General features: G+C 39.0%; 1 protein-coding gene across 3 annotated transcripts in view; it reads right to left on the minus strand.

Annotated features, from left to right (window-relative positions):
- The window catches only part of SLC37A1 (solute carrier family 37 (glucose-6-phosphate transporter), member 1), a 40,473-nt gene that overhangs the window by 12,114 nt on the left and 3,806 nt on the right, over window positions 1–24,553 (minus strand). For 2 of the 3 annotated variants that reach the window (XM_014938227.1, XM_014938226.1), the window contains exons 2-12: window positions 23,627–23,907; window positions 21,862–21,943; window positions 20,932–21,058; window positions 18,957–19,035; window positions 17,949–18,084; window positions 16,314–16,390; window positions 14,321–14,487; window positions 13,520–13,557; window positions 6,115–6,198; window positions 2,954–3,085; window positions 43–133 (exon numbers count right to left, since the gene is read on the minus strand). In XM_014938227.1, the coding sequence (XP_014793713.1) occupies window positions 43–133; window positions 2,954–3,085; window positions 6,115–6,198; window positions 13,520–13,557; window positions 14,321–14,487; window positions 16,314–16,390; window positions 17,949–18,084; window positions 18,957–19,035; window positions 20,932–21,058; window positions 21,862–21,943; window positions 23,627–23,682 (1,069 nt within the window). In that variant the 5' untranslated portion in view covers window positions 23,683–23,907. The remainder of the gene's footprint in view (window positions 1–42; window positions 134–2,953; window positions 3,086–6,114; window positions 6,199–13,519; window positions 13,558–14,320; window positions 14,488–16,313; window positions 16,391–17,948; window positions 18,085–18,956; window positions 19,036–20,931; window positions 21,059–21,861; window positions 21,944–23,626; window positions 23,908–24,553) is intronic. The other variant, XM_014938228.1, reaches the window with a different exon arrangement.

Here is a 24,553-nt window from a genome sequence, read left to right on the forward strand (position 1 = left end):
TTTGTACTCATAAATTCTCTATCCCCTTATTGTGATACTTACCTACATTTGTGATATAGAGGGGAAGCCAGAAGAGGAAAGTATAGCTCACCAGTTTCGCAAACAGAAGACAAAGGGAGAACTCTATGACTCCCTAAGAGAATAAAGGAAATCGGAAGTTAGTATCTTCACAGAGGCTGCTATTTGCTTTCAAAGACCATTATGAAAATGGTTTCTAAGAAGCACTTAGGCTTTTCTTTTTCTCTTAAGAATTCCCACAAAGCATTCTTTTGCTGACAGCACAAAGCTGACAACCAGAGAAGACTGGTATTTTACTCATGTTTTCTCTTCTTGTGATTGTACTAAATTGACCGAAGAGAGAACATTAAAATGAACAGGAACAATCTGATACTGTTTCAGACACCTGCATCACTTATTTTCCTCATATAAAGAGGTTTTTTATATGGCATTATAGCAGGTTTGGAGGTATTCCAGAGAAATGGGCACATTTCTGTGTTCTTAAGATCAATCCTTTGGTTGGGTTTACAATCTCTCCCTTACTGTTTAACTCTTTACAAACAGCCAGTTAACCAGTATGACACAGTTCAAATTGATACATGGTAAAAGTTCATTACAGACAGGGCATACATCTATTTAAAACACTAATTTGCTCCATCCTCTTTCCTGCTGAGTATATGAAAAGTATGCTTACTGCAGAGAGCTGCAACTAAACTGCCATATTAACCTACCTTCATTCCCCTCACCATCTGATACCTTTTTGTTAGAGACAGGATTTCTTAACTCCCTGGTATGGAGTACTGCAGTTATCTGCACAGACAACACACATACACAGCTGGCTCTACTTCATATACAGCTGTGACCCTTCCCAACAACAGGCAGGAAAAATATTGCAGTTACAAAGATCACAAGTGTCAGCAGCAGAAATTTTTCTACCCATTATTTCCACTTTGCCACAGGAAAAACAGTTGAGACTGAGGATCAGACTGAACAGAATGAGAGGATGCAGGAATATAGTGCTGGGAATTTCCTTCCTTACCTTTATACCTGGCCCAAATCAATTTGTAGATAATGCTACTTGTGCATCCCATTAAAGCTGCTAGACCTCAAGTTGAAAGGACAATCAAGGCCGACTGTCCCTGACCTAAAAGAAACTTCCTTTCTTTGCTTTTACAAGCAGTCCAAATATTTGGGCCATTTCAAACTTCTGCATATAAACCACACAAAACATTTTAAAATTAAAGCTTTTAAAAACAATTTCCAAGTGTGTAAAAGGGAAGCCACGGAAGGAAGTTCTGACACAGAGAAGTGCTCACTGACTCAGCTTGCTATTCCATTCTTAATATCCATGTGTCATTAAGTAAGACCAGTAAACTATTACATTATACACTGCTCTAGTATTACTCACAATGAGGAGGAAAAAAAAAAAAAAAGGCAAGCCATTTACATGAGCACTGAAGCCTAGATGCTTGTAGTTTCTAAGATGCTACCAATGAGTTTATGCCATCTGCTTACTGGGGAAAAGAGAACTCTTGTATTGATTCTTCACTCCTGCTGTGAGAGTGGCACACCTTATCCTGTGTACCAGGATTTCCTTTAGCCTATATACACCAGACATGCCATTGAAAGCTTGTGATGCAAAGTTAATGTCATCTAGCACTCCATCTAGAACTTCACAGTAATATGGATTCTGAGGCAAACCTACTCTTAGGGGAACTGGCAAGAGTAGCACATGTACTCACAGGTATTCGCAAGGCCCCAAGGAAGCTGATAGCTGATGTCCCGTGTCTACCTTCCTCAGTGGCCGCAGGGCTGGAGTTCAGTGACACACTGCAGTTTTCACTGTCAATAAGTAAGTGCTGCATCTCTGGATCCTGCAATTTCCCCCATCAACATCACATGAAAAAGAAAGGAACAATGAGTACTGAGTACTACAACGCATTTCCATACAAAAGCATGCTACTATCTTCCTCCTGTACAAATAGTAAGCCCATTTTTTCAGACTCTGTAACATCATCTTTTTCACCGATTGAAATACAGGCCATCTTTCCAATCAAATTATGGATACCGAGTGCTTTATGCTAAGCAATCACTTATCTTTTCACGTCTGTTTCATTTGAGCATTGCAATCCACAAATTATAAAAGCCTGGAGTTTACCAGTAGCTATCCTCACTTTCACCTGCTCGCTGAGAAGCTTACCTGAACAGAATGAGAGGATGCAGGAATATAGTGCTGGGAATTTCCTTCCTTACCTTTATACCTGGCCCAAATCAATTTGTAGATAATGCTACTTGTGCATCCCATTAAAGCTGCTAGACCTCAAGTTGAAAGGACAATCAAGGCCGACTGTCCCTGACCTAAAAGAAACTTCCTTTCTTTGCTTTTACAAGCAGTCCAAATATTTGGGCCATTTCAAACTTCTGCATATAAACCACACAAAACATTTTAAAATTAAAGCTTTTAAAAACAATTTCCAAGTGTGTAAAAGGGAAGCCACGGAAGGAAGTTCTGACACAGAGAAGTGCTCACTGACTCAGCTTGCTATTCCATTCTTAATATCCATGTGTCATTAAGTAAGACCAGTAAACTATTACATTATACACTGCTCTAGTATTACTCACAATGAGGAGGAAAAAAAAAAAAAAAGGCAAGCCATTTACATGAGCACTGAAGCCTAGATGCTTGTAGTTTCTAAGATGCTACCAATGAGTTTATGCCATCTGCTTACTGGGGAAAAGAGAACTCTTGTATTGATTCTTCACTCCTGCTGTGAGAGTGGCACACCTTATCCTGTGTACCAGGATTTCCTTTAGCCTATATACACCAGACATGCCATTGAAAGCTTGTGATGCAAAGTTAATGTCATCTAGCACTCCATCTAGAACTTCACAGTAATATGGATTCTGAGGCAAACCTACTCTTAGGGGAACTGGCAAGAGTAGCACATGTACTCACAGGTATTCGCAAGGCCCCAAGGAAGCTGATAGCTGATGTCCCGTGTCTACCTTCCTCAGTGGCCGCAGGGCTGGAGTTCAGTGACACACTGCAGTTTTCACTGTCAATAAGTAAGTGCTGCATCTCTGGATCCTGCAATTTCCCCCATCAACATCACATGAAAAAGAAAGGAACAATGAGTACTGAGTACTACAACGCATTTCCATACAAAAGCATGCTACTATCTTCCTCCTGTACAAATAGTAAGCCCATTTTTTCAGACTCTGTAACATCATCTTTTTCACCGATTGAAATACAGGCCATCTTTCCAATCAAATTATGGATACCGAGTGCTTTATGCTAAGCAATCACTTATCTTTTCACGTCTGTTTCATTTGAGCATTGCAATCCACAAATTATAAAAGCCTGGAGTTTACCAGTAGCTATCCTCACTTTCACCTGCTCGCTGAGAAGCTTACCTAGACTTGCACTCTTACTAGCTATGGACGTACTCTACACACAGTTTCTTTCTTCCAGTTCTTGTGCATTTGAATAAAGCCTTAATAAAGAATTGAGCCTCAAATATATATTTGGTTATGGGTTGGTAAAGATCAAACAGCACATCATTCTATTTCCCATAGTTATTACAAAGATGAAGGCTTTCAGATTAATATTTGGCAAGACGACAGAGGAAGAAAGGAAAAAAAAATATATTAAGCGCTGGACAAATTCAAATTCAATCCCGCTATTTAACACTCGGTGATTCTAAGTAAATTCTGTTTTTAAAGAACTCCATTTAGGTGAAAACACTCGGGGATCCATCTGGGCACCTGAGCCCCAGCACTCAGTATAATTTTAGAAGCTATCATACAGCATCCATAACATCTGTACAAAGTTGGTAGATGGGATGAAACATTTATGGGAGACTGTGCACTCTGGTGAAGCAGGAACTAGAAGACAGGGGAAACATCTAGAGACCTCTAACACAGCACTGTAAGCCTTTGCTATGGCACATGAGGCACGGCATCATCATCAGTACTTATCCTCTGCATTACTGAAGCAACTTCAAAGCTTGAACTGTTTTAACAGTAGCAATTCAAACCATATCAGCTACTAACAATAAAAAACATGGAGGAAAAAAGGGGGGGAGGGGGAAAAAGGGATATTTATGCAGTCAAGCTCCCCACTGGATTCAATGGAAGACAGGTCTGGACGGTTTCTTAAGTGAGTATCTCTTGCACAATTTGCACAGCAAACCTAATCAGGATTGTCTGAGGTAATGCTGCTCATTTCTCAGACAGGTAGCTCTAAGCCTACTTCAGAAGAGAGGGTTAAATACTGAAGTGGAAGTGACCAAACTCAGAATAACTTATTTAGCAACTCATGCTGGAAACTTTTATCTACAATATGGGATTTTTATACTGCACATAGCCAAATGATAAATAAAGCAAGCAGTTTGTGCTTGGCAAAGATAACATTGTGCAGCCTTGTCAGCAAGTCATAGAGTGTGATTAGGCATATGGCAGACTCTTGATCTCTAGGGAAGGATTCATTATCCTTCGATTTTCTGCAATTTTTAAGAGTCCAACCTCATATAAGCAGTAATGAACACACAGAGGTATTCAGGTCACGCAGCCAAAAACACATTCTGCTTTCAATCACTGCATATCCTGAATATTTGCTTTCTTTTTACAGTAATTGAAGAGGTCAATGAAAAATCAGTTAAAGCTGCCATTCCAGTGAGCTTGGAGGAGACCAGCTCATAAATCCAAAACATCTGTTGTTTGTGCAGGCACAAAAGCTGACTCTGATAATCAGCTCAGCATAACTGTAACACAACCACTGTAGAAAGGAAAGATGTTCAACTCCACTTTGACAAGAATAAGATTACCTTTTGTCACTGGGAGAAAATCAGGGGGTCCCAAACAGTGACAAACAAGGATTTTAGATTTTTTTTATGAAAGACTTGTTAGTGCTCCATATTATAAAGATAAGGCCCAGATGGCAAGAATCAAAAAAGAAAAGGAATATTAACAGGATTGCCAGCAAGTGCCCTCATGCTCTGTTGTCCGTGTTGTCTCTCTGTCCTGCTCCCAAGGGAGCAGCAGTGTGAGAGGAGGGGGGGATATGTCTTTTGTGCCCACTTGCTATGCAGACTCTCTGTACAGGCTGACAGCAATGGTGCTAAACAGAGGTACTAACAGAGTTAGAAAAGACATCTTTGTCTACTGATTTCCTGATTATATTTTAATTGTCTTCATGACTCGTCAAAAGACATCTACCAATGTTGTTAGATCTTCTCCCCTTATCTCCCTGCTGGTTGTAAAATAATATTGACAAATGGTTTCCAGGCTGGAGACTGTTCTTGGGCAGCTCAAAATGAACATGAATAAACTTAATACAGAGGGGGTTTAAGACTGATTGAAATTCTGAGTAAAAGGTTTCCTTAACAAAAATTTCAAAACCTTTTCATCAACACTGATTATTATAACCTGTGAATGCTGATTATTATTTTGTGGGCAAAGGATGAAAAGAATAAGAAGTCTCTGTTTTCCTGTAAAAGTCTGAAAGCAGTTAAAAAAAAGTTACCCTCTCAGGATATGATGTACCAAGTATACTGAATACAAATAGAAAATTTCAAACGGAAATTTTCAGTTAATGTCCATCACAAGATAAAATGTCTTTTTGCCGACAAATAGGCAAATGCAGAATTCAGTTTCCAGTGAGAATTACCAGCACTTATGGTCACAAGTTTTAATTTCTCATGTTTAGAACTCGGTCTTCACTTGTAATATTGTAACTATGTACTTCTGTTACATTACAAAGGGACAGAAGTGAAACTGCAAGGAGGGGACAAACAGGGTGAACGTACTTTAAAGATTTCAAATGGCTCTCTTTCAAATACTTTGCAGTGCAGTACTTTTGCTGGAATTATATGAAGACCACAAGTTAAGACCAACTGAGTAAGCATGTTATCTTACTCAGCTTAGTTTGCAGTATTTATGTTAGATAACGCTTAGTTCCCTTGTATGAAGTTACATTTTTGTACTAAGATGGAAGCAGATTTCAGTATAATAAAATGAAGAGCAATCTTTACCAATAATAATTTATCTACTGGGATTATTCCATGTGAGCTTTAGGACGTCTTCTATACTATTTTACAACAATATGTTAGATTTTACCTGAGGTTTGCTGGTTTCCTTAGCATTTAAGGTTGGCATCTGGACTCTGAATCGACACGCACCATTCAAGGCGTTTTTAGAACTCTGAAAAAACATGAACAAAAACCAAAAAAACCCATACATTTGTTGCTTGCTTTTTAAAGGGCTGCATTAGAGCTAATAATTTCTCTGCAACAAAAGCCTCTGTGCATTGTAACATAAACATAACCCAAAATGAAGCATCTTTCATTTAATGACTGGGTATTTTGGGTTTTTAAAGTTCTTTTGCAGACCTATGGCAACGTACATAAAATGCAATCACAAATTTATTTGAAGGCTAACTTCATTCTGGTTTTATACAGAAGCAGCATACTGAATTCAGAGCACAGCCGCACTATTCTTAACATCTTTATCTGCTTTTTCCTCTACTGAACTTTCACTGACATTGCAAACTTAATCTTTTCTTATAATACAATGATTCTAGTAGCAACAGAGAAGTGATTTGTTTCAGGAAAACCTTGATTCTTCATTTCCCTGTCCCTTTAAAATAAAAGTTTCTCTCTTTAGCTTATGCTCACTCCATTCTTCTAACCCAGAAATGGACTGTGCTTTTGTGGGCAGGAGGGATAATACAGTCTGAGCACCTCCAGCATGCTCAGTACAGAAATCAAGGCAACAAGCTGTATTTTGGGCCCCAGATGGGCTTGCTTTTTATACTTAACAAGCGCATTAGCGTATCAGTTCACAACAACTGTATTCATTGGAAAACAGAATTCTGAGATCCTTGCTCTAAAAAGATTTGCCAAGGACATTAACATTTGTCCACCAAATAGATTTTCAGTGTAGGTTTGCAGTTGGGTACTGACAACCTACTGCTAAGACCATAAGAGGGCACTATGCATTCCTCAGGGATGAGATGTTTAAGTGTCTAATCACATTCAGGATGCCACGTTAAAAAAAGCAAAATAAAACAAAACCCCCAAACTCTGCCCCAAATAAAAACCCAAAACCCACCACCACAAATAATAAAAACACTGAACATTTTAATTAAAATGAATCACTAGGCAATTCTTCCCAACAAAAATGCAAGGATATGTATTGCAGTATTCTTTAGACAAATTGCCATTCATCAATCAAATACTTCTAAAAAGGAAAAAAAAATTTGAGGTATTTCTGCTGCTCAATGCAGGCCTCAGGCATATCTTGGGCACGTATTTCCTAAAATAAATAAACAACACCCAAAACCACAGAGTCTGATAAAACAGATTTTTAAATTTGATCTTACAGAAAATTAGGCTCTCGTCAAAAAAGCGATTTACAATAATCTGTGGGGAAGAAAATCCATTATCTAGAGACAAGTCATCTACATCTTTATTCAGCATTCTTTTTTCATTTGACTGTCAAAAATAAGATTTACTGTCATAAGGAGGAAATGTCTGGGGAAAAGGACTAGACTGAGAGGCTGCACACTTAATACTTAGACTTCTTCCTCCTTTTCAGAAGATAAAAATTGCAGTGTGGTATCTTTGAAACGCCGGAGCACTTTGCCATAGGAGCTTAAGAGAACTAAGTTTCCTGGAAATGCAAAGTCAGGTTAAAGAAAGTTCCTAGAACATAAAGACAGCTCTGTATGAACATGATGCAACTAACATGTTTACCTAGGGAAAAAAAATAAATGGTACAGGGAGAAAAGATGAGAAGCAATAAGATCAGTTATAAATCCTCATATTTCACAAATCCTGTAAATCTACTCTAACTTTCATTATGAAAGTATACCAATGCTTAATAAAGCACACTGACTTCTCACTTGCATTTGTCACACGTATAGCCTTTTGTAAAGTCATAGATCAAGCCTCCAACGCTAGCACTTAAAAGCATTTTATTGTACTCAAATATTTGTTTTGAAACAAATTTCAGATTTATAAATCAGAGCCAAGATGAATACAAGCAAACGAAACAGAGCCCAAGAAATTGGTGAATGAAGAACAAGAACCATGCATCCGAGGCTCTGGGGCTGGCTCACCGCCTGCGCTTCTGGACAACTCAGTGAAATCTGATTACTCACCACTACAAACTGTGTAGAAATATTTGGCTCACAGTCATGCTGCAAATAAACAGTAGACCAAATTATTCCAAAATAGCAATACCACACAGAGATGAATCTGATCTATAAATCTTAGTATTAATCTACCCTAAGTCCTTCTCTCACGTTGAACCTTTATTTCAGTTGTGCTTAAATTTAACCAGCCTCATTTTTCCACAATGAGGTTTGGCTTTTGGCAGCAGGTGGCAGAGCTGCCTGCACCTAACCAAGACATCTGTCCAAAGTGATCCTCTGCAGCTTTATGAGGAAAGCAAGTGAGTATGTTTCTTTAATTTCTTAGAAAAAACATTTCTAACTACCTGCAACAGCACACAAGTTGTTCAGGTTGTCACTGAAACAACCGAGCAAAAAAGGACAGCTAGCATTTTATGCCTACCAGCAAACTACACCTTTTACAGCACCGCTGAATTTTTTTTGTTCCCACTAATAACACAGTCTGTTTTATTAGATGAACCTTCCTTCAGTTAGCAATCATTGTTCTCTTTACAATCGGACATGGTGCATCTGCATTTGTAGATCTCCTTAAACTTCTGCTCTTGCCTTACTAATTTCCTTATGTCTAAAACCATCCTGCCCACAGCGAACAGAAGGTCTGAGCCCTATTCACTAAGGATTTAGAGCCCATTGTGCTTTGCAGACCACACAGATCTGAAGAGAGGTATTTGAGCAATTCAAGTGACACACAGCTTCCCGAGACAATGGCAAATCTTAAGCTGAGAAGGGTCCAAGGCAGGTGGGGAAGCACTTTTATAAACCTCCTACAAGATCTGCAGATGTGAATATACAGAACAGGGAAGGCAGAAGTGATGCCCTTTGCTCTGGAGAGCAAGGTTTCCAGGGAAACAGAGGTCAAATGCATCCCTACACAATGACACTGCACCTGGAGCAGTGATCTTGCAGGTGTCCTAGAGATTAGGTCAAATGCTAGCCCCCTTCCAGGACCAGGTGAAAGGGTGGTGAATGGAAGGTATGGGGGGAAAGCCCCTAAAATACTAAATTTTTGTGAGATTTTTCCATATTAGCTCCTTGAGACATACAAGCCACATACTGTGCAGAAGTCTTTAGTTATGCTTTCCAGTGGAAGTGTATTTAAAACAAATAACAAACATTTACTTCCATAAAGCTTAACAGCAAATTCTGTAAACCTTACGCTCTAGCTATTACAAACAGCAGTTGAAGTATTCATGAGAGCATTTCTGTACTACATAAAAGCTACAGAAAAAAAATGCCTCCTGTTAGAAGTCTCCAAGAGTCACTTAAAATATTCTCATACTTGACAGAAGTTACTTTTAAGAAATGAAAAAGGATTAAATGAAAAATGGAATGCATTGTGAGCACACCTTACCTCACAATAACAAACTAAGAATAGGAGTTCCACAGACCATTAAAAGTGTTCAGAAGCTTTATCAAGAGTACTTCACATGAGAAGAAAAAGCCCATTAACTGGTAAAGAGGAGATAACAGGCTAGAAAAGTTGCTTTCAGTTACTACTCAAGAAGAGAGCATTTAAAAAGCATTTAGAAGCCACCTACAACATAAAAGCCATCTACCTGAAACTACTGGGGAGAGTGGTAAAAAACCAGCAATCATCCCCTGCTTTAGCAGGGGAGTTGGACTAGATGATCTCTAGAGATCCTTCCAACTCTGACAATTCCATGACAATCCATGATCCCTGTACAACCTACCTGTGAGGCTCACAACTGAAAGGTATAGTTAGTTCACATATACCTATGTGTGCAGACAATCTCCGGGTGCAATCCCCTAGCACTGGAAAATGTGGGATTCCCTTGGGACGTTCCCTCCAATGCCTTCCCTAACAGCCTTGATTTGCCCTCACAGATGGGAAACCTTAAGACCTTCTTTTCCAGTCTCCCCCTACTATTCTTCCAAAGAACTAGGTGAAAATGTGGCAGACCTGATTGCCCACAGGTTCCAGGAGAAAGAGCATGGAGCAACACGCTGCTCTAGGTTTTTGTTAGACACACACCAGAGTCTTAAGGAACATGAAACAGAAATGAACTTGCAAACACACCCCTGAACAAAACTGGGCTACAAATGACAGTCTATTATAAGAAGTTATACACAGCCGGTCTTCCTAATGCTCTCTTTCTTGTTCCCTTTCCTTGCTTGCTACTTTTCTCTTGTTTTGTTCAGACTGCCTCCCTCCTCTTGGGCAAGAGCTACACCAAGCAAGAAAGGAAGGAACTGCCTCCTCACGTAGTAGCTAAAGCTTTCTAAGGCACATCTTTTTGCCATTGACGTGGCTTTCTACATTACTTAATTTTGAGTACGTAAAACATCTTATGAACTTTTGGTTTAAAAGCACTGGGCAAACGTCTCGGTACCAGAGCTTAATCACATCCAACCTACTTTTAAAATTCACAGATGGGAAACCTTAAGGCCTTCTTTTCCAGTCTCCCCCTACTATTCTTCCAAAGAACTAGGTGAAAATGTGGCAGACCTGATTGCCCACAGGTTCCAGGAGAAAGAGCCTGGAGCAACACGCTGCTCTAGGTTTTTGTTAGACACACACACTTAAGGAACACTTAACACACACACACTTAAGGAACACACTTAAGGAACATGAAACAGAAATGAACTTGCAAACACACCCCTGAACAAAACTGGGCTACAAATGACAGTCTATTATAAGAAGTTATACACAGCCGGTCTTCCTAATGCTCTCTTTCTTGTTCCCTTTCCTTGCTTGCTACTTTTCTCTTGTTTTGTTCAGACTGCCTCCCTCCTCTTGGGCAAGAGCTACACCAAGCAAGAAAGGAAGGAACTGCCTCCTCATGTAGTAGCTAAAGCTTTCTAAGGCACATCTTTTTGCCATTGACGTGGCTTTCTACATTACTTAATTTTGAGTACGTAAAACATCTTATGAACTTTTGGTTTAAAAGCACTGGGCAAACGTCTCGGTACCAGAGCTTAATCACATCCAACCTACTTTTAAAATAGTGTTTTGAGCAACCTTATACTAATACTTAAAGAAAAAGATTTCATTTTAGAAACAATTAAAAGTCATGTCCAAAGAACTGGGTGAAAATGTGGCAGACCTGATTGCCCACAGGTTCCTGGGAGCCACAGGAGAAAGAGCCCGGAGCAACACGCTGCTCTAGGTTTTTGTTAGACACACACACTTAAGGAACACTTAACACACACACACTTAAGGAACACACTTAAGGAACATGAAACAGAAATGAACTTGCAAACACACCCCTGAACAAAACTGGGCTACAAATGACAGTCTATTATAAGAAGTTATACACAGCCGGTCTTCCTAATGCTGTCTTTCTTGTTCGCTTTCCTTGCTTGCTACTTTTCTCTTGTTTTGTTCAGACTGCCTCCCTCCTCTTGGGCAAGAGCTACACCAAGCAAGAAAGGAAGGAACTGCCTCCTCATGTAGTAGCTAAAGCTTTCTAAGGCACATCTTTTTGCCATTGACATGGCTTTCTACCTTACTTAATTTTGAGTATGTAAAACGTCTTATGAACTTTTGGTTTAAAAGCACTGGGACTTAAGGAACACTTAACACACACACACTTAAGGAACACACTTAAGGAACATGAAACAGAAATGAACTTGCAAACACACCCCTGAACAAAACTGGGCTACAAATGACAGTCTATTAGAAGAAGTTATACACAGCCGGTCTTCCTAATGCTGTCTTTCTTGTTCGCTTTCCTTGCTTGCTACTTTTCTCTTGTTTTGTTCAGACTGCCTCCCTCCTCTTGGGCAAGAGCTACACCAAGCAAGAAAGGAAGGAACTGCCTCCTCATGTAGTAGCTAAAGCTTTCTAAGGCACATCTTTTTGCCATTGACATGGCTTTCTACCTTACTTAATTTTGAGTATGTAAAACGTCTTATGAACTTTTGGTTTAAAAGCACTGGGCAAACGTCTCGGTACCAGAGCTTAATCACATCCAACCTACTTTTAAAATAGTGTTTTGAGCAACCTTATACTAATACTTAAAGAAAAAGATTTCATTTTAGAAACAATTAAAAGTCATGTGTTTTGTTGCCACAATGGCGCAAGGAAGCATCCACACAGTGTTCAGCAACCCAAAGAAAGTTTAGCCATTTGCACACACACTTTTCAGTCCTGCTTCAGCAGTGCCTTGAGCGGTCAATCTCTGATGCTGGAATTTCAAACTTTTGTGTCAAGAGAGTTGCCTTTTCCCTTGTGATCCAGGCAGTATCCATTCCACAGTTTGTGTGGGTGATTGTATATTTGCAGCTTCGTGAAGCTGCCAAAATTTAAGCCCTTGAAGTATAAGCTCTCGTAAATAGCAAGATCCACCGCCTCGATGCCAGTAAAACTTGTGATTGATGCAGTCTAAAAACTCACTGTATGTTAAAAAAAGAAAAAGTCATCTACACATAAACACTATCTCCATTCTGGAGGATTTCAAAATATGACAGCAGCAATTTGATCTTATGTCAAATTTAGACCTACTATAAGCAGAATGTAGGACCATACAATGTCCAGAGGCCTGATCCCTTCCAACCTAAATTATTCCGTGATGCTACAAAAACTAAAGCATTGATTTGTCATGTGACCCATACCACTAAGCACAGATTATTTCTCTCTCCTTTTCACATCTCTTCATTAATGCCAGTTCTGGTTAAAGAAAGGTCATATTATATCATGACTACGCTCCCTGTCACAGACTGACTAACTGCTCCAACTTCTTCACTTCAGCTTCATATCCACTCCTTGCTTCCTCTTTTACTAAGGGACATGCTCCTACTGTCCTTCCCTCTCTCCAAGGGAACATCCCACCTTCCGTCCCCAAGCCCACAGATGCATGGCTCATTGATGCTATGTCAGCAAAAAGGATGCTTGCTCTGTACTTGCTGCAATGCCTAATACAGGGTTTTCACACAGCAAGACCCTTCACGGGATACGGCTGGCAACTATCTCACTATGCCATACCTAAGAAAAGAAGGCAAGAGCAGCAGAACAGGTTAAAATGCTCTGAAGATGGCTGGGAAAACTGCAGAAAAGCAAGAGACCTCAAAAAAAAAAATAAATAAAAATAGATGAGCAGTTTTTTCTTTCTTTACCGTAGTAGGATCATCCATTCCAAAACTTAAGTTAAAACAAACACATTGGCCTCTTGATTCACATTGCTTTGACAGAAAGTAAGCTACTGGTTTACCAGTGAACCCCAGAAGCCAAATCATTCCCTCAAGTATAGGGTCAGTCATAACAGCTTGGCACAAAAAAGGCATGCAGTTTATCCGATTTCCAGAACTATCATAATAAACATGTGTATTAGGAGGCAAAAATCAAAATAGAAAAAGCATTTCACTTACACTGGATGGTGTGCAGGAGCAACTTACATCTTTAGGATCTGAAATAAAATACCACACGTAGTTACTAATGAAAACAATCACAATGAATAGCTCTTAAAACACCAGTAGTGTAATTTACGGACAATAAACAAAAGTATGGATAACACAAGAAGTAGGTCCAGTAAAAACGTGTAGCTGTAGCTTGAGGGAAAAAGAAAAGGGTGCTCCATGGTACCATTCCTGTCCTACAACCACATTAACTGCTATTCTGACAGTCCAGCTCATTACAGCATTCCAATTATATCTGCAGAACTTTTTACTTCCTGAGATAGGACAGTTACAGGAAAATAAGTATTCATACTAATATCTCTGAGTCTACGTAGGCATAAGACGGGGCATTTCTTTTTAATTTCTAACTAAAAGTGATAAAACTTGCTCTACCAGCTGATTTCTGTGTTTCACAGCACAGGATATGGATGGCATGGATTGAATGGTAGAACAGGATATACATTGCAGCCAGGTGGCACGTTCTGCTAAGGTACACTCGAACAGTTCATAAAGACATGGAAGTAGTGACAGGGCAGTGGACTGAATTCTGAAGTCTTACTCTCTCAGGTATACCAGCTCAGCATATACTGAGCATATAAACACTTTAGATGCACACAGGTTCTTCTCCATCTAATGTTCTAGAACTTCCTAGAAGTTCTTTAAGTTTTAGCATAGCTCAAAGAATATACTTTGCACTGGGTCATTTATCTCAAACAGCTGGTGTTCTTCAACTATAATGAGCCCTCCACAGTTTTATCCCATTAAAGCACTTACGTTCAATAAGAAACAGGAAACAAACAATTCCCATCACAGCAATGATAACACCAGGCATCACGAAGGAGAGACCCCAACACGTAGACACCCAATAAGCAGCAATTAAGGATCCCAAGATATTTCCCACTGAAGTGTGCGAATTCCAGATTCCCATGATCAAACCCCTCCTGCATTTAAAAAAAAACCACAAACATTTCTTATTATTCCAACAATAAGCATTACTATCTTGAGAAAAGTGTATCAAAAATGACTGCTCATCTGTGGTGTCAGTTAAATATTTGCAATCTTATTGTTCTTTAACTGACCGCTTCTTTATGCTACAGTCTTTCATCGGGCAATTTCAAGGCACCTAAATATTAATAGAAGTGTCCTAAATACTCCTCTGTGCATGACAGAACTCGTCCTGCATTTAATGGCATTTAGAGGCACCACTAGGGCTTGTGTATTTCTGGGTAGCGTTTCTTTGATAAAAACAAGTATGCAGATGTTACGTAGCACACGCATGCTAAGTTTGATGCTTCTGGGAATTAAAGTCCTCCTGGAAACACACTGCACCGATAATCTAATGCTTTCAGGATACGTCAGGCTTATCATGCAAAATAAAACAATCTGTACTGGATAAGTAGAGCAAATTCAGTAATTTTTGATCACATTCTGGACTTGCTAGGCACTAGCAGAAGATAACACCTGCGCGAGCTTGGCTAACAGACCCATCAAACTGCTGTCTGCCTGGAAATCCAGATTAGAGCTGCTGTGGAATAGGCTCCAGCCGAGCTAACGTAAACCACAGAAATCCTACTGAAGTCATGACAGTTAGTGGGTGCTTTTTCCCCTCGTAAGGCATGGGAAAACTGCCTCACTCTCAGCAGGAGTTTACCTGGAGAAACCTAATTTGAACTAAATCAAATCTTTTCCTTTGGTCGAAGGCCAGATCTAAGAGGTCTGCTCACATTTCATGGAATTTGTACCAAAATGAAAACAAGAACCAGATCACTGACGTTCAAACCAGAGCCTTATCCACCAGTCCACTATGCAGCCTCCTAAAAGCAAAGGCTGTTGCTTTTGCACAAAGCAAAATCTGAATAGACATGTTCGTTTTGCACAGACTCACCAGTTTTATTCAGTATTGTATGAGTGAGGGTTATCGCTCTCTACACTTTGTAACGTTCACCAAAAAGGCTGCAGGGACTACAAAAAACTAGCATGAACCTACATCTTCTTCATTGGCCTGTGATTTTATATAGAAAGCATATACTCTATTTCTGTATGTTCTTCTCTTGAACTGACTGACAATAATGTTCAGTCAATGGTATGTATCTACAATCGATGCCACTACAGTAGAATTACTGCCTGTATCAACCATCATCAAAGCCAATGGATTTAGCATGCAAAATTTATGGAAAACTCCTGCACGGTATGACAATAGACATGATGAGTGATCTCTATGCAGGATTAAGGAAAAAAACCAAAACGATGATTTAAAGAAAGTGACAAAAAGAAAGGTTAAATCAGTTGCCATACGTATTTTCTTTTTCAAAATGAACTTTCAAGTTTCTGTAAGTGTGTTAGAAAGCCATTAGACAAAAAAGATACTTTTAGAGTTACATCCTGACAACTGTTTTGAAACATAAATGAAAACGTGGGAAATTCCATGTTAAAATGTCAGAACAGCCTTTATTAGAAGTGGGCTTAGACTGTTAATATTTGCAGGAACCATTCTTAATTCATTTCTGAAATATTTCATCTGAAAAATTAAACATCAGACTAAAAAGCTACCACAGAACACTGTTTTGACATGAGAATATTTCAAACAGATATCTATTTCAAACTAATCACTGTAACAAAGAAAATTCCTGTCGAGGATCTACCCAACTGCTTGTTTCATCCCCCAAAAACACCCAAAATGAAGGAAAGATATTTAAATTGACTATAATATGACAGCCCAGAATGTACTGATTTGTATTTCCGAAACTTTGGGTTATGTATTATTTACCTTCCTTTTCCAAACCAGTTGCCAATACATGTAACGACACTCGGCCAGCCAGTAGTTTGCACCAACCCATTAGCTATCTGAAAGTATATAAAAATAATAATAAATAAACATACCCTATAATAAGTCAGGTTCCTACACAATTCCTGCCGAGTGCTGCATTGGGAAAAGGAAGCCTAGACAAATGCTTTGAATTTAGCAATTTAGTGGGGGGTTTTGAAAGCATTCTTTTCCTACAATAAACAAGTTACAATGCTTTCCAGAGATTCTTCCCTCTACCTACATGTCTCCAATTATTTTATGATTTAAACCACAAAAGAATTCTAATTCAATCACAAGCTTACCAAAAGTCACATTGCACTGAACTGAACAGTGAAACCAATTCCCCACACTCAAACAGCAAAATACTGCTACTTATCTCAAATTGAACATAAAGCAAAGTGTGTTTGCAATATAAGTGGAAAAGAAGAAAAGAAAACTTGAGGGGAGACTGGATAACTTTGAACGTTAACTTTAAAATGCTTAACAGACACTTGTAAATAAACTGAGAGAAGAAACTTAACCTACTACATTCAGGCTGAAGTAAGAACTATTTCAGCCTCCATGTTGCACAGATCATAACCCTACCTTGTCTCACCTCCTAAAAACCTCCCTATCTAGAATGACACATTAACACAAAGATCACAGTAGAATAACTCACACGTACAATGAGCATTTGAACATGCAACGAAACAACCTCACTCTACCCAACGAAACCCAATTGGGCTGACGGTGCAAGACTCTCCTTGGTATTGCAGGATTCACTGGCCACACTGGGAAGTGCGGCACTGGTAGAGACAGTCAGCTTAACCCTAAAGGAGACACCTCCTGTCTTGGAAACCACGTAAGCCAAGAGGGCTAGGGCAGTGACACGGTTAAAGGGATGACTTGATGAAATGGTTATAAGAGCTTGCAGTACCCAAAGTTAGTATCGCTGCATGCCGTGTCGCACGATGCCATGCAAAGGTGCCAGCGGTGAAAGTGCTACTGCAATAACACAAAGACAGCAGCAGACGTGTCCAAAAATGACTCAGAAGTGCTAACCATATCCTGGTCCTGGCCTAAATTCCATGTCAGGTCAATGGTAAACATTCTTGTGATGCCTGATTAGATCTACAAGTGCTCTGAAAAATCCCACACAATGAATCTTGTTACAGAAGCTGCCTGTTCTCAGCCACACCAACGTGGGAGACCGTTCATCATTAGCAGCGTAAGTGTAATTTTCCTGCCGAGAAAGCCAGGATGCGTCACTCAGGGCTTGGCAGGCTGACAAAAGTAAATACGTTTGTTTTAAAACTCGCCCACATTTAAGCTTGCAAAGATTTGATCACTGATTTGACACAGACTGAAACGCTTTAATTTGTTTTCAAAGATTTCTTCCACTAAAAAAAAAACAACAAAATACCAAAACATTTTTCAAAAATAAAACCTGGGGCTATCCACTCCATCATTTCTGCCTGTCATCAATGACAACATGTGCCAGCATTTACATCCTCCCATCCAACCACTAATCACTGTTTGCAACTGAAAAAAAAAAATCCAGCGCAACACTAAACAGCACTATGGAAACTCAGAGTATCCAAGTAACATCGTGCCTACCTGGGCCATTATGTAAAACCACAGATTATGTATGTTATAGAAATAACCAAATCCAAACATTGCAGTGAAGAGTCCGCTAGCAAGCATCCCAACAGTCAGATAGTACCGGATAGGCAGCCGTTCTCCTATTATTCCACTTGGAAAATGGAAGGAAATAAAAAGAAAGGTGATAATTAAAAATCAGATCATTCCCCAAGCCTTCACAAATAGAAAAAAATTTTGTGTTGTTTGATTCTGGTTGAGGAGAAACTTTACTGGCAACTGCTGTTTTTCTTCACAGCAGCACATGAGCAATTTTTAGCACTTGACAGGAAAAAGCAACAAAGATTTCATGTCCCCTAATTGCCAAACGCTGACATCCGCACAACCACCTTCTGGGGAGATGCTCCCCTTGAAGCACATCAGAAGTGATTTACTTATATCATCACCTTCCAAATGACCTGTAAGGTGAGACATGTCTACAGCCACTTAAAGTGAGACTTGTCTCCCTTGCTGATGGTTCTAGTTGCGAAGGTTCTGCTTTCAGTCAATAAAAAGATGCATCTCCAAACCGCAGCTAACACTGCCCATTTTAAAATGTGTTCAGTATCATTTTTAGGAGGTGCCTGCTTCTGTCCTTCAAGTACAGAGAGAGCCAGGACAATCAGCTTAGTCTACATGTGCAAGCTGGAGACAGATAAGGTTTGAGGATATATATTCCAGCATCTATTCCTTCATCTTGCCTATGAAGGAACAAGCCTGCGAGCTGGAAGGTGTTCCTGCAGAAGGCAGTGAGGGCAGGGAAGGCCAGGGAAGCTTCCTGTGTACCAACAGCTATGACACCACTGGGGACTTGGGATGAGGCATTTTCTTCCACAGCAACTAGCAAAGAGGTGGGGTACATCCAAGATCTCGCTCTCTTCTGCAGAAACTTTACAGCAGGAAAGGACAATACCTCAGAATTAGTACAGCCTCACACTGTTAATAACAGCAAAAGATGAAGCAGGTTTCCAAGAGAGTGATATTTACCTTAAATACATCCCAATTGCATACGCACACAGAAATGAGTAATCCAATGCTCCCAGTAACTGTTTGTAGTTGTTCTTATCTAAAAATAATTATCAAAACAAATTATCAGTTTAAATGTACCAGTAACTTCCCAACCACTGTAATTTTACAAATTACAAGAGAAATGGCAGTGGACGTGCACTGACTTTTAATTTTCAAAGGGCACTTTTAGACTTAATTATCCATTTTGCAAAATGCATTTTATTTAACAAAAGAAAACAACACCAACACATCTCTACAACTGATTGTTTTGTCTGTAGCATATTAGGAAAATACTGGTGGGCCCATTCTTAATTCCACCTTATTCAAAAAGCATTTTGGAAGAGAAGAAACACTAGCTATTAACAAGGTGCCCTTTTCTTACAGGTCCTTAAACAAAAAGAAAAAACAAACTTTTACAGACTTTTAATAAAGTGGAAAGATGTGTTGCAAATGAGTGAGCTTTTAACAGCCAAAATGGGTAAAATAACCCATCATCATACAGGCTTTTAAGGAATGGGCTTTACATATATATATTTTTAAATGGTTAAAGCCTTTTGCATTTCATTTTCCAACCACTCATAAAGGTAGAGAGACAGATGTCCTGTTTACAAAAAAAACAACACAGGGTTCAGCTCTGTACAGCAAATGAGCAGAATCCCAACTAAATGGGAGGTGTCAGCAGGATGGAGGGAGCAGGAGGGACTCCACCCAGACAGAAACACCAAGTCTAGTCTCAAGAGACCTGAGCTCACACCGAGACACACAGTTTGTGTATTTGCAAGGCACCACAATTCCCATTGACTTTGGGAATAAAGTCACAGTTATTCAAGCATTCCTTCTTTCAGTGCTACTCCCAGTTTGCCAGCTACGCTGCCTGAAAAACAGAGCTGAAGAACAAGCCTGGAGTGCCATCCCAAAGGGGTAGCTTTGCAATAACCTGTGTGTTCATGGAAAAAGGAGGACATTGGAGCTCGAAAGCCTCCATTAAGAAAGCTAACTAGTATTTCAGACAAGGAACCTCAGCCTCCCCTTGTCCAGGGACAAGACACAACAAGCAAGTTTAACTGTATCCCAATACATTTGGAAACCCGTGGGACTAATTTCAATAGACTGATTTATCTTCCACCAGGCAGTTAACACACAGAATTCTGTCCACAGAAAATCCAGAGCTCAGATTTTTAATTATCTTTGAACAGAGTAGGACTTTCTTTTAATTGCTACTTAAAGAAAAATTAGAACAGATGGCTAGATAGACTGGAGTGGACTGGCACATTGACAGAATGGACTATTCTACTTCTCTGACGTTCTTGGTAGTGATAAAAATGTTAAGGAATCATTCAAGATCTCTATTAAATTCAAATACAATTAAATTCAAGTTAATTGTAAGTAGGCAAATACTAAAGTGAAAGGCTAGGTTCATAAGCTATTCAGCAAGTTGTAAACTGTATTCTGCAATCAAGTCCTTCATGTTTCTACACTGAAATGGTAAGAAAAATATTCTTTCTGGCAGATAAGGACTGTGAAAAATTCCAATTTAGATAAACACTGAGTAATTTCACTTAAATGATTACGGGACCTTGAATTAAACCAGGAGAAAATTATAATGATTTATTTTATTCTTCACCCTTCTTTTCCTTAGTAGACATTCTAAAGACAAACCCCGTTTTCTGACTGAAAACTGATCTACTGAAACCATCTCATAGTTATAAACAGGTAATATAATGTCAGTTGTTTAAGTGACTTTAAGTAGAAAAGATATCATAAGGTAAGTCACAACTTAACTTTCTTTGGAAAAAATCAACGAGAACATGAAAAACAAAACACCCTTCCCGTACACATCTCCTGAATCCTTTCACACATGAAGAAGAAATAGGAAGAGAGGCAAATAAACTAATTATGAATATCAGCTCATTATTATGTAGGAAAAAAACAAACCCAAGAAAACAGCCCTTACCAAATGGTGCCCAACCGCACTGAGATACATTAGATGTTTTTTTGACAGGCTGAATCTGGGCAGCATATTCTTTGTAGGAGTTGAGTTCAACTTCATGTGAAGCAGCACAATGCTTATGCAGCTCTCCCTGATACAGAATGGAAATTTGAAAATGGAAAACACACTTGTGACTGTTAATCCCCATACAGCAACAAACTTAAGAATTCTAGCTCTATCTGAACCCCTATCGAACCCACTGAAATCAGTAAAATTGTTAGCTGTTATTAACCACTTGGTATTTTGCCGGGTGAGGCCATCATCACATGAAAGAGTAATTATGTGGCTAGAAACAATATATTACAGTGAAAACATGTTTCCGATAATGCAGAATTTCAAAATTCTTCACTAACTTCAAGCCCATTGTTACTCATCCGTTATATACAATACAGCCCTGGGGGATTTGATTTGTGTTTAGCAAGTTATACAGGTCAAAGATTATAAACTAATGAACTAGAGTTAGATATTTTGCCAGCAGCTTCACTGGGAAGAGAGTCCCAAGTGTATGGACAACTACGACTATGATGCTTAACAGTACTTGGAACAGTCTTTGACTCATCAGATGTGAGCAACTTTTCTCAAACATACGAATGCAAACCTGTAAACTCTTAAATATCTATAATTAGATTAATTCATGTGAATTAAGAGTACGCATTGCTGTTTCAGGTCTTAAACCCAAAGATTAGACATATATGCAATATGCTAGGTGTGGTCTCACTGAAGTTTATCAAGTAAACGTCACTGTGTACTAGCTTTATCAGTTTTTCATCTTATAAACCATTCCAAGTTAAAGTTTAACACCGCCTTTCACAAAAGGAAATACTGAAAAAGACAACTACTTCCGTGTTTGACGGGAGTAGAAGGATGTTTAACCAAGGATGCAACCTTGCTTACCTTAACTATACTAATAGGTTTCCTTGATAAATGGAAGCTGGTGTACAACAAGAAAGTGAGAGAGAAAATGAAGGCTCTGTACCTACAATATAAAGAAAAACAGTATTTGAAATTTATTTTATTCAGATTGACTTTTAGCACTAAGTTACATAAAAACATTACACAAGTCATTGTTGATCTTGCAATAGTGGAAGATGGCTTTTTTCTCCATTCTCCAACAGCCTGAAGAACCACCCGAGCATTTATGCTGCTTTACAACATCTGCTCTGCTCTGGCTTTGAGAAGGAGCCTGGCAGCACACAGGTACGAGCAGGATCACGTGGCAGTGCTCTGGAGTCCACAGAGCTGATATGCCTTGTTTACAACCTTCCCCTGGGGGCTATTAAAAGGCAGTTCAACATTAAACATACTGATAATCAGATTTCACATTTTACTGTCTCATCCGGTTTTCTGGTATGAAGAGGATGTAAGTGATGGCTCTTTGCATTATCAGTTTGGCTGCTGTGGGTTATTACTTCTTTCTTTCCCTACTGCTTTTAGAATTTTGCTTTATTTTTGCCTTCCTCTGTAACAAAGGAAATCAGCCACTTCTGGAGGCGGACTGAGAGACTGACACTGACTGTGTGTACTGTCAGCTGGAGTAAATGAACATAATTAAGCAGCTTTGGGATTGGGAAGGAATTTTCATTTGTACCTCACTGGAATCCTTGGGTCTTTCTCTGCAGTTCATCTTAGTTAAAAGGGCACCTCAAACTCCCTGTCACTGCAAGGGTTAAACAAAGATAATCTGATCTATTCTATTCCCTACCTGTAGCAACTTTCAGTTGTTTAAGAAGAGTGTTTTGTAGATTTGTGGTTTTAACAACACAGAGAGATCAGAGTGTATTTGCTGGCTCCTTCTAGCCTTGATCTTAAAATTAACATCTCTAAATAAAAGGACTTATATACGTACAAAGGTCTGATATCGCACAGCCTACTATTGTCTCAATTTTTTAATTAACCTTTTTCAATCATTTTCTGCCTATACAAACTTTTAAATAACAAGGGTCTTCGTTTATAGTTTTGACATATTCACAGAAACATTAAAAAACCAGCAAGTTAAACCGTAGGTGGAATTATTCACCCCCATTAACTGAAAGCATCCTCAAAAATGATAAAACTGAAATGACTTTGTCCTTGCTGCTATACTAGAGAAAGCATGGGATAAAATTGCTCACACGGAAGCGTTTGGTCTTTCATTTATTTTTTTCCTAGTCACACACAATTGACTCAGTATTCTATCTCAGAAAGCACAAGGATGCCATCCGACTTCCAGGATTAGTTTTCCAAAAGGAAAAAGGTTTTCGGGTTTTGTTTTGTATTGTTTGTTTTAATATTGCAGTAGCAAGAATTAAAACCATAAATCTACAAGTCTATATTACACATCAAATTATGAGGGAGAAAATACACTTCTGGTTAAGAAAAGAAAGCTAACCTTGAGCACTCCTCCCACCAAAGAGTTTGAAAATAAAAAGCTGAAATTTAACACTTCACATATACACCTTGTGAAGAAAAGGCTTTATTCTCTGTAACACTTGACTAATAAGGGTGCGTCTGGGTTCCCCTAATGTCAGTAATATTTATTTTTTTGTACTACTGACTGTATTTTGTTGCTGTATATATTAAGCAATGAAAAAGCAAAAATAGAACAAGGCAACACTATCATCTCCCCCAGACACAAACTCACATTGTCCCAAGCAAAGATGAGCACCATACCAAGACTTACCACTGATCTCGTGAAAATGAAGTGATGAAGCGGAACCCAGGGGGAAGCTGAGCCATCTACTTTACAGCTGGTATGAAGTTTTAGGTGACACAATTATGTACTTGTGACAACGTTATCTGTTCTTCAGAACGCGTAACAAAGATCCTCCCAAAGCAGTGTGATGGTAGGCTGCTAACAAACGGGGAAGATACGCTGCGGAGTTGATCTCCCTGTAGCTTTTCTTCACATACCTTCAGTCACGACGTGGCAAATACTTCACGCTGATTTTGCTTATTGCTGATCTTCAAATAAGAGAAGCTGATAAGCAAATATTCTTATCGAGTTATTACAACATTCCCTAATCATAACACTTTAATCAGCAATTATCTATTTCAGAAACAAGCAGTTACCGTAACTACCCTTTTAAACATCAAAAATGTAATGGAGACCTTTAAACCAATGTAAATTGCAGCTTTTTCTGAATTTTATCACATATAATCTATTTTGAGAAGTCAGGACAGTATAAAGCAGGCAGGGACACAAGGAAAAGATGCACCTAGAACATGATCCAAAACCATGCGACATGAAAACACTGCTTTTGTTCCAGAAAGATTACAAATAGGCAATTCCCCACTGTACAAAGATCTAATTTAACACACCAAAAACATTAATGAGGTTGAAATTTGTTCAAAAATGACTGTAGTGTTTTCAGCCCAGAACAGAGACTTCAGTTTGAGAGTGGGTGCAGCTGAATAATGCTGCCAGTGGGGCTTGACCAGCACTCCCTGGTCCAGCCTCGCTTCCCCGTCTTAGTATGAGTGCTCCACAAAGCACCACAGCGTTAGAAAATTTGGAAAAGAGAAAAAAAAAAAAAAAAAAAAAAAAACTAAAGAAAAGACATACTCCTGGAGATTTTGTCCTTAAAATTTTTCAAGGGAAGGTACATTT

Source organism: Calidris pugnax, unplaced genomic scaffold, assembly GCF_001431845.1.
Source record: "Calidris pugnax isolate Ruff unplaced genomic scaffold, ASM143184v1 scaffold25, whole genome shotgun sequence".
NCBI lineage: Eukaryota > Metazoa > Chordata > Aves > Charadriiformes > Scolopacidae > Calidris > Calidris pugnax.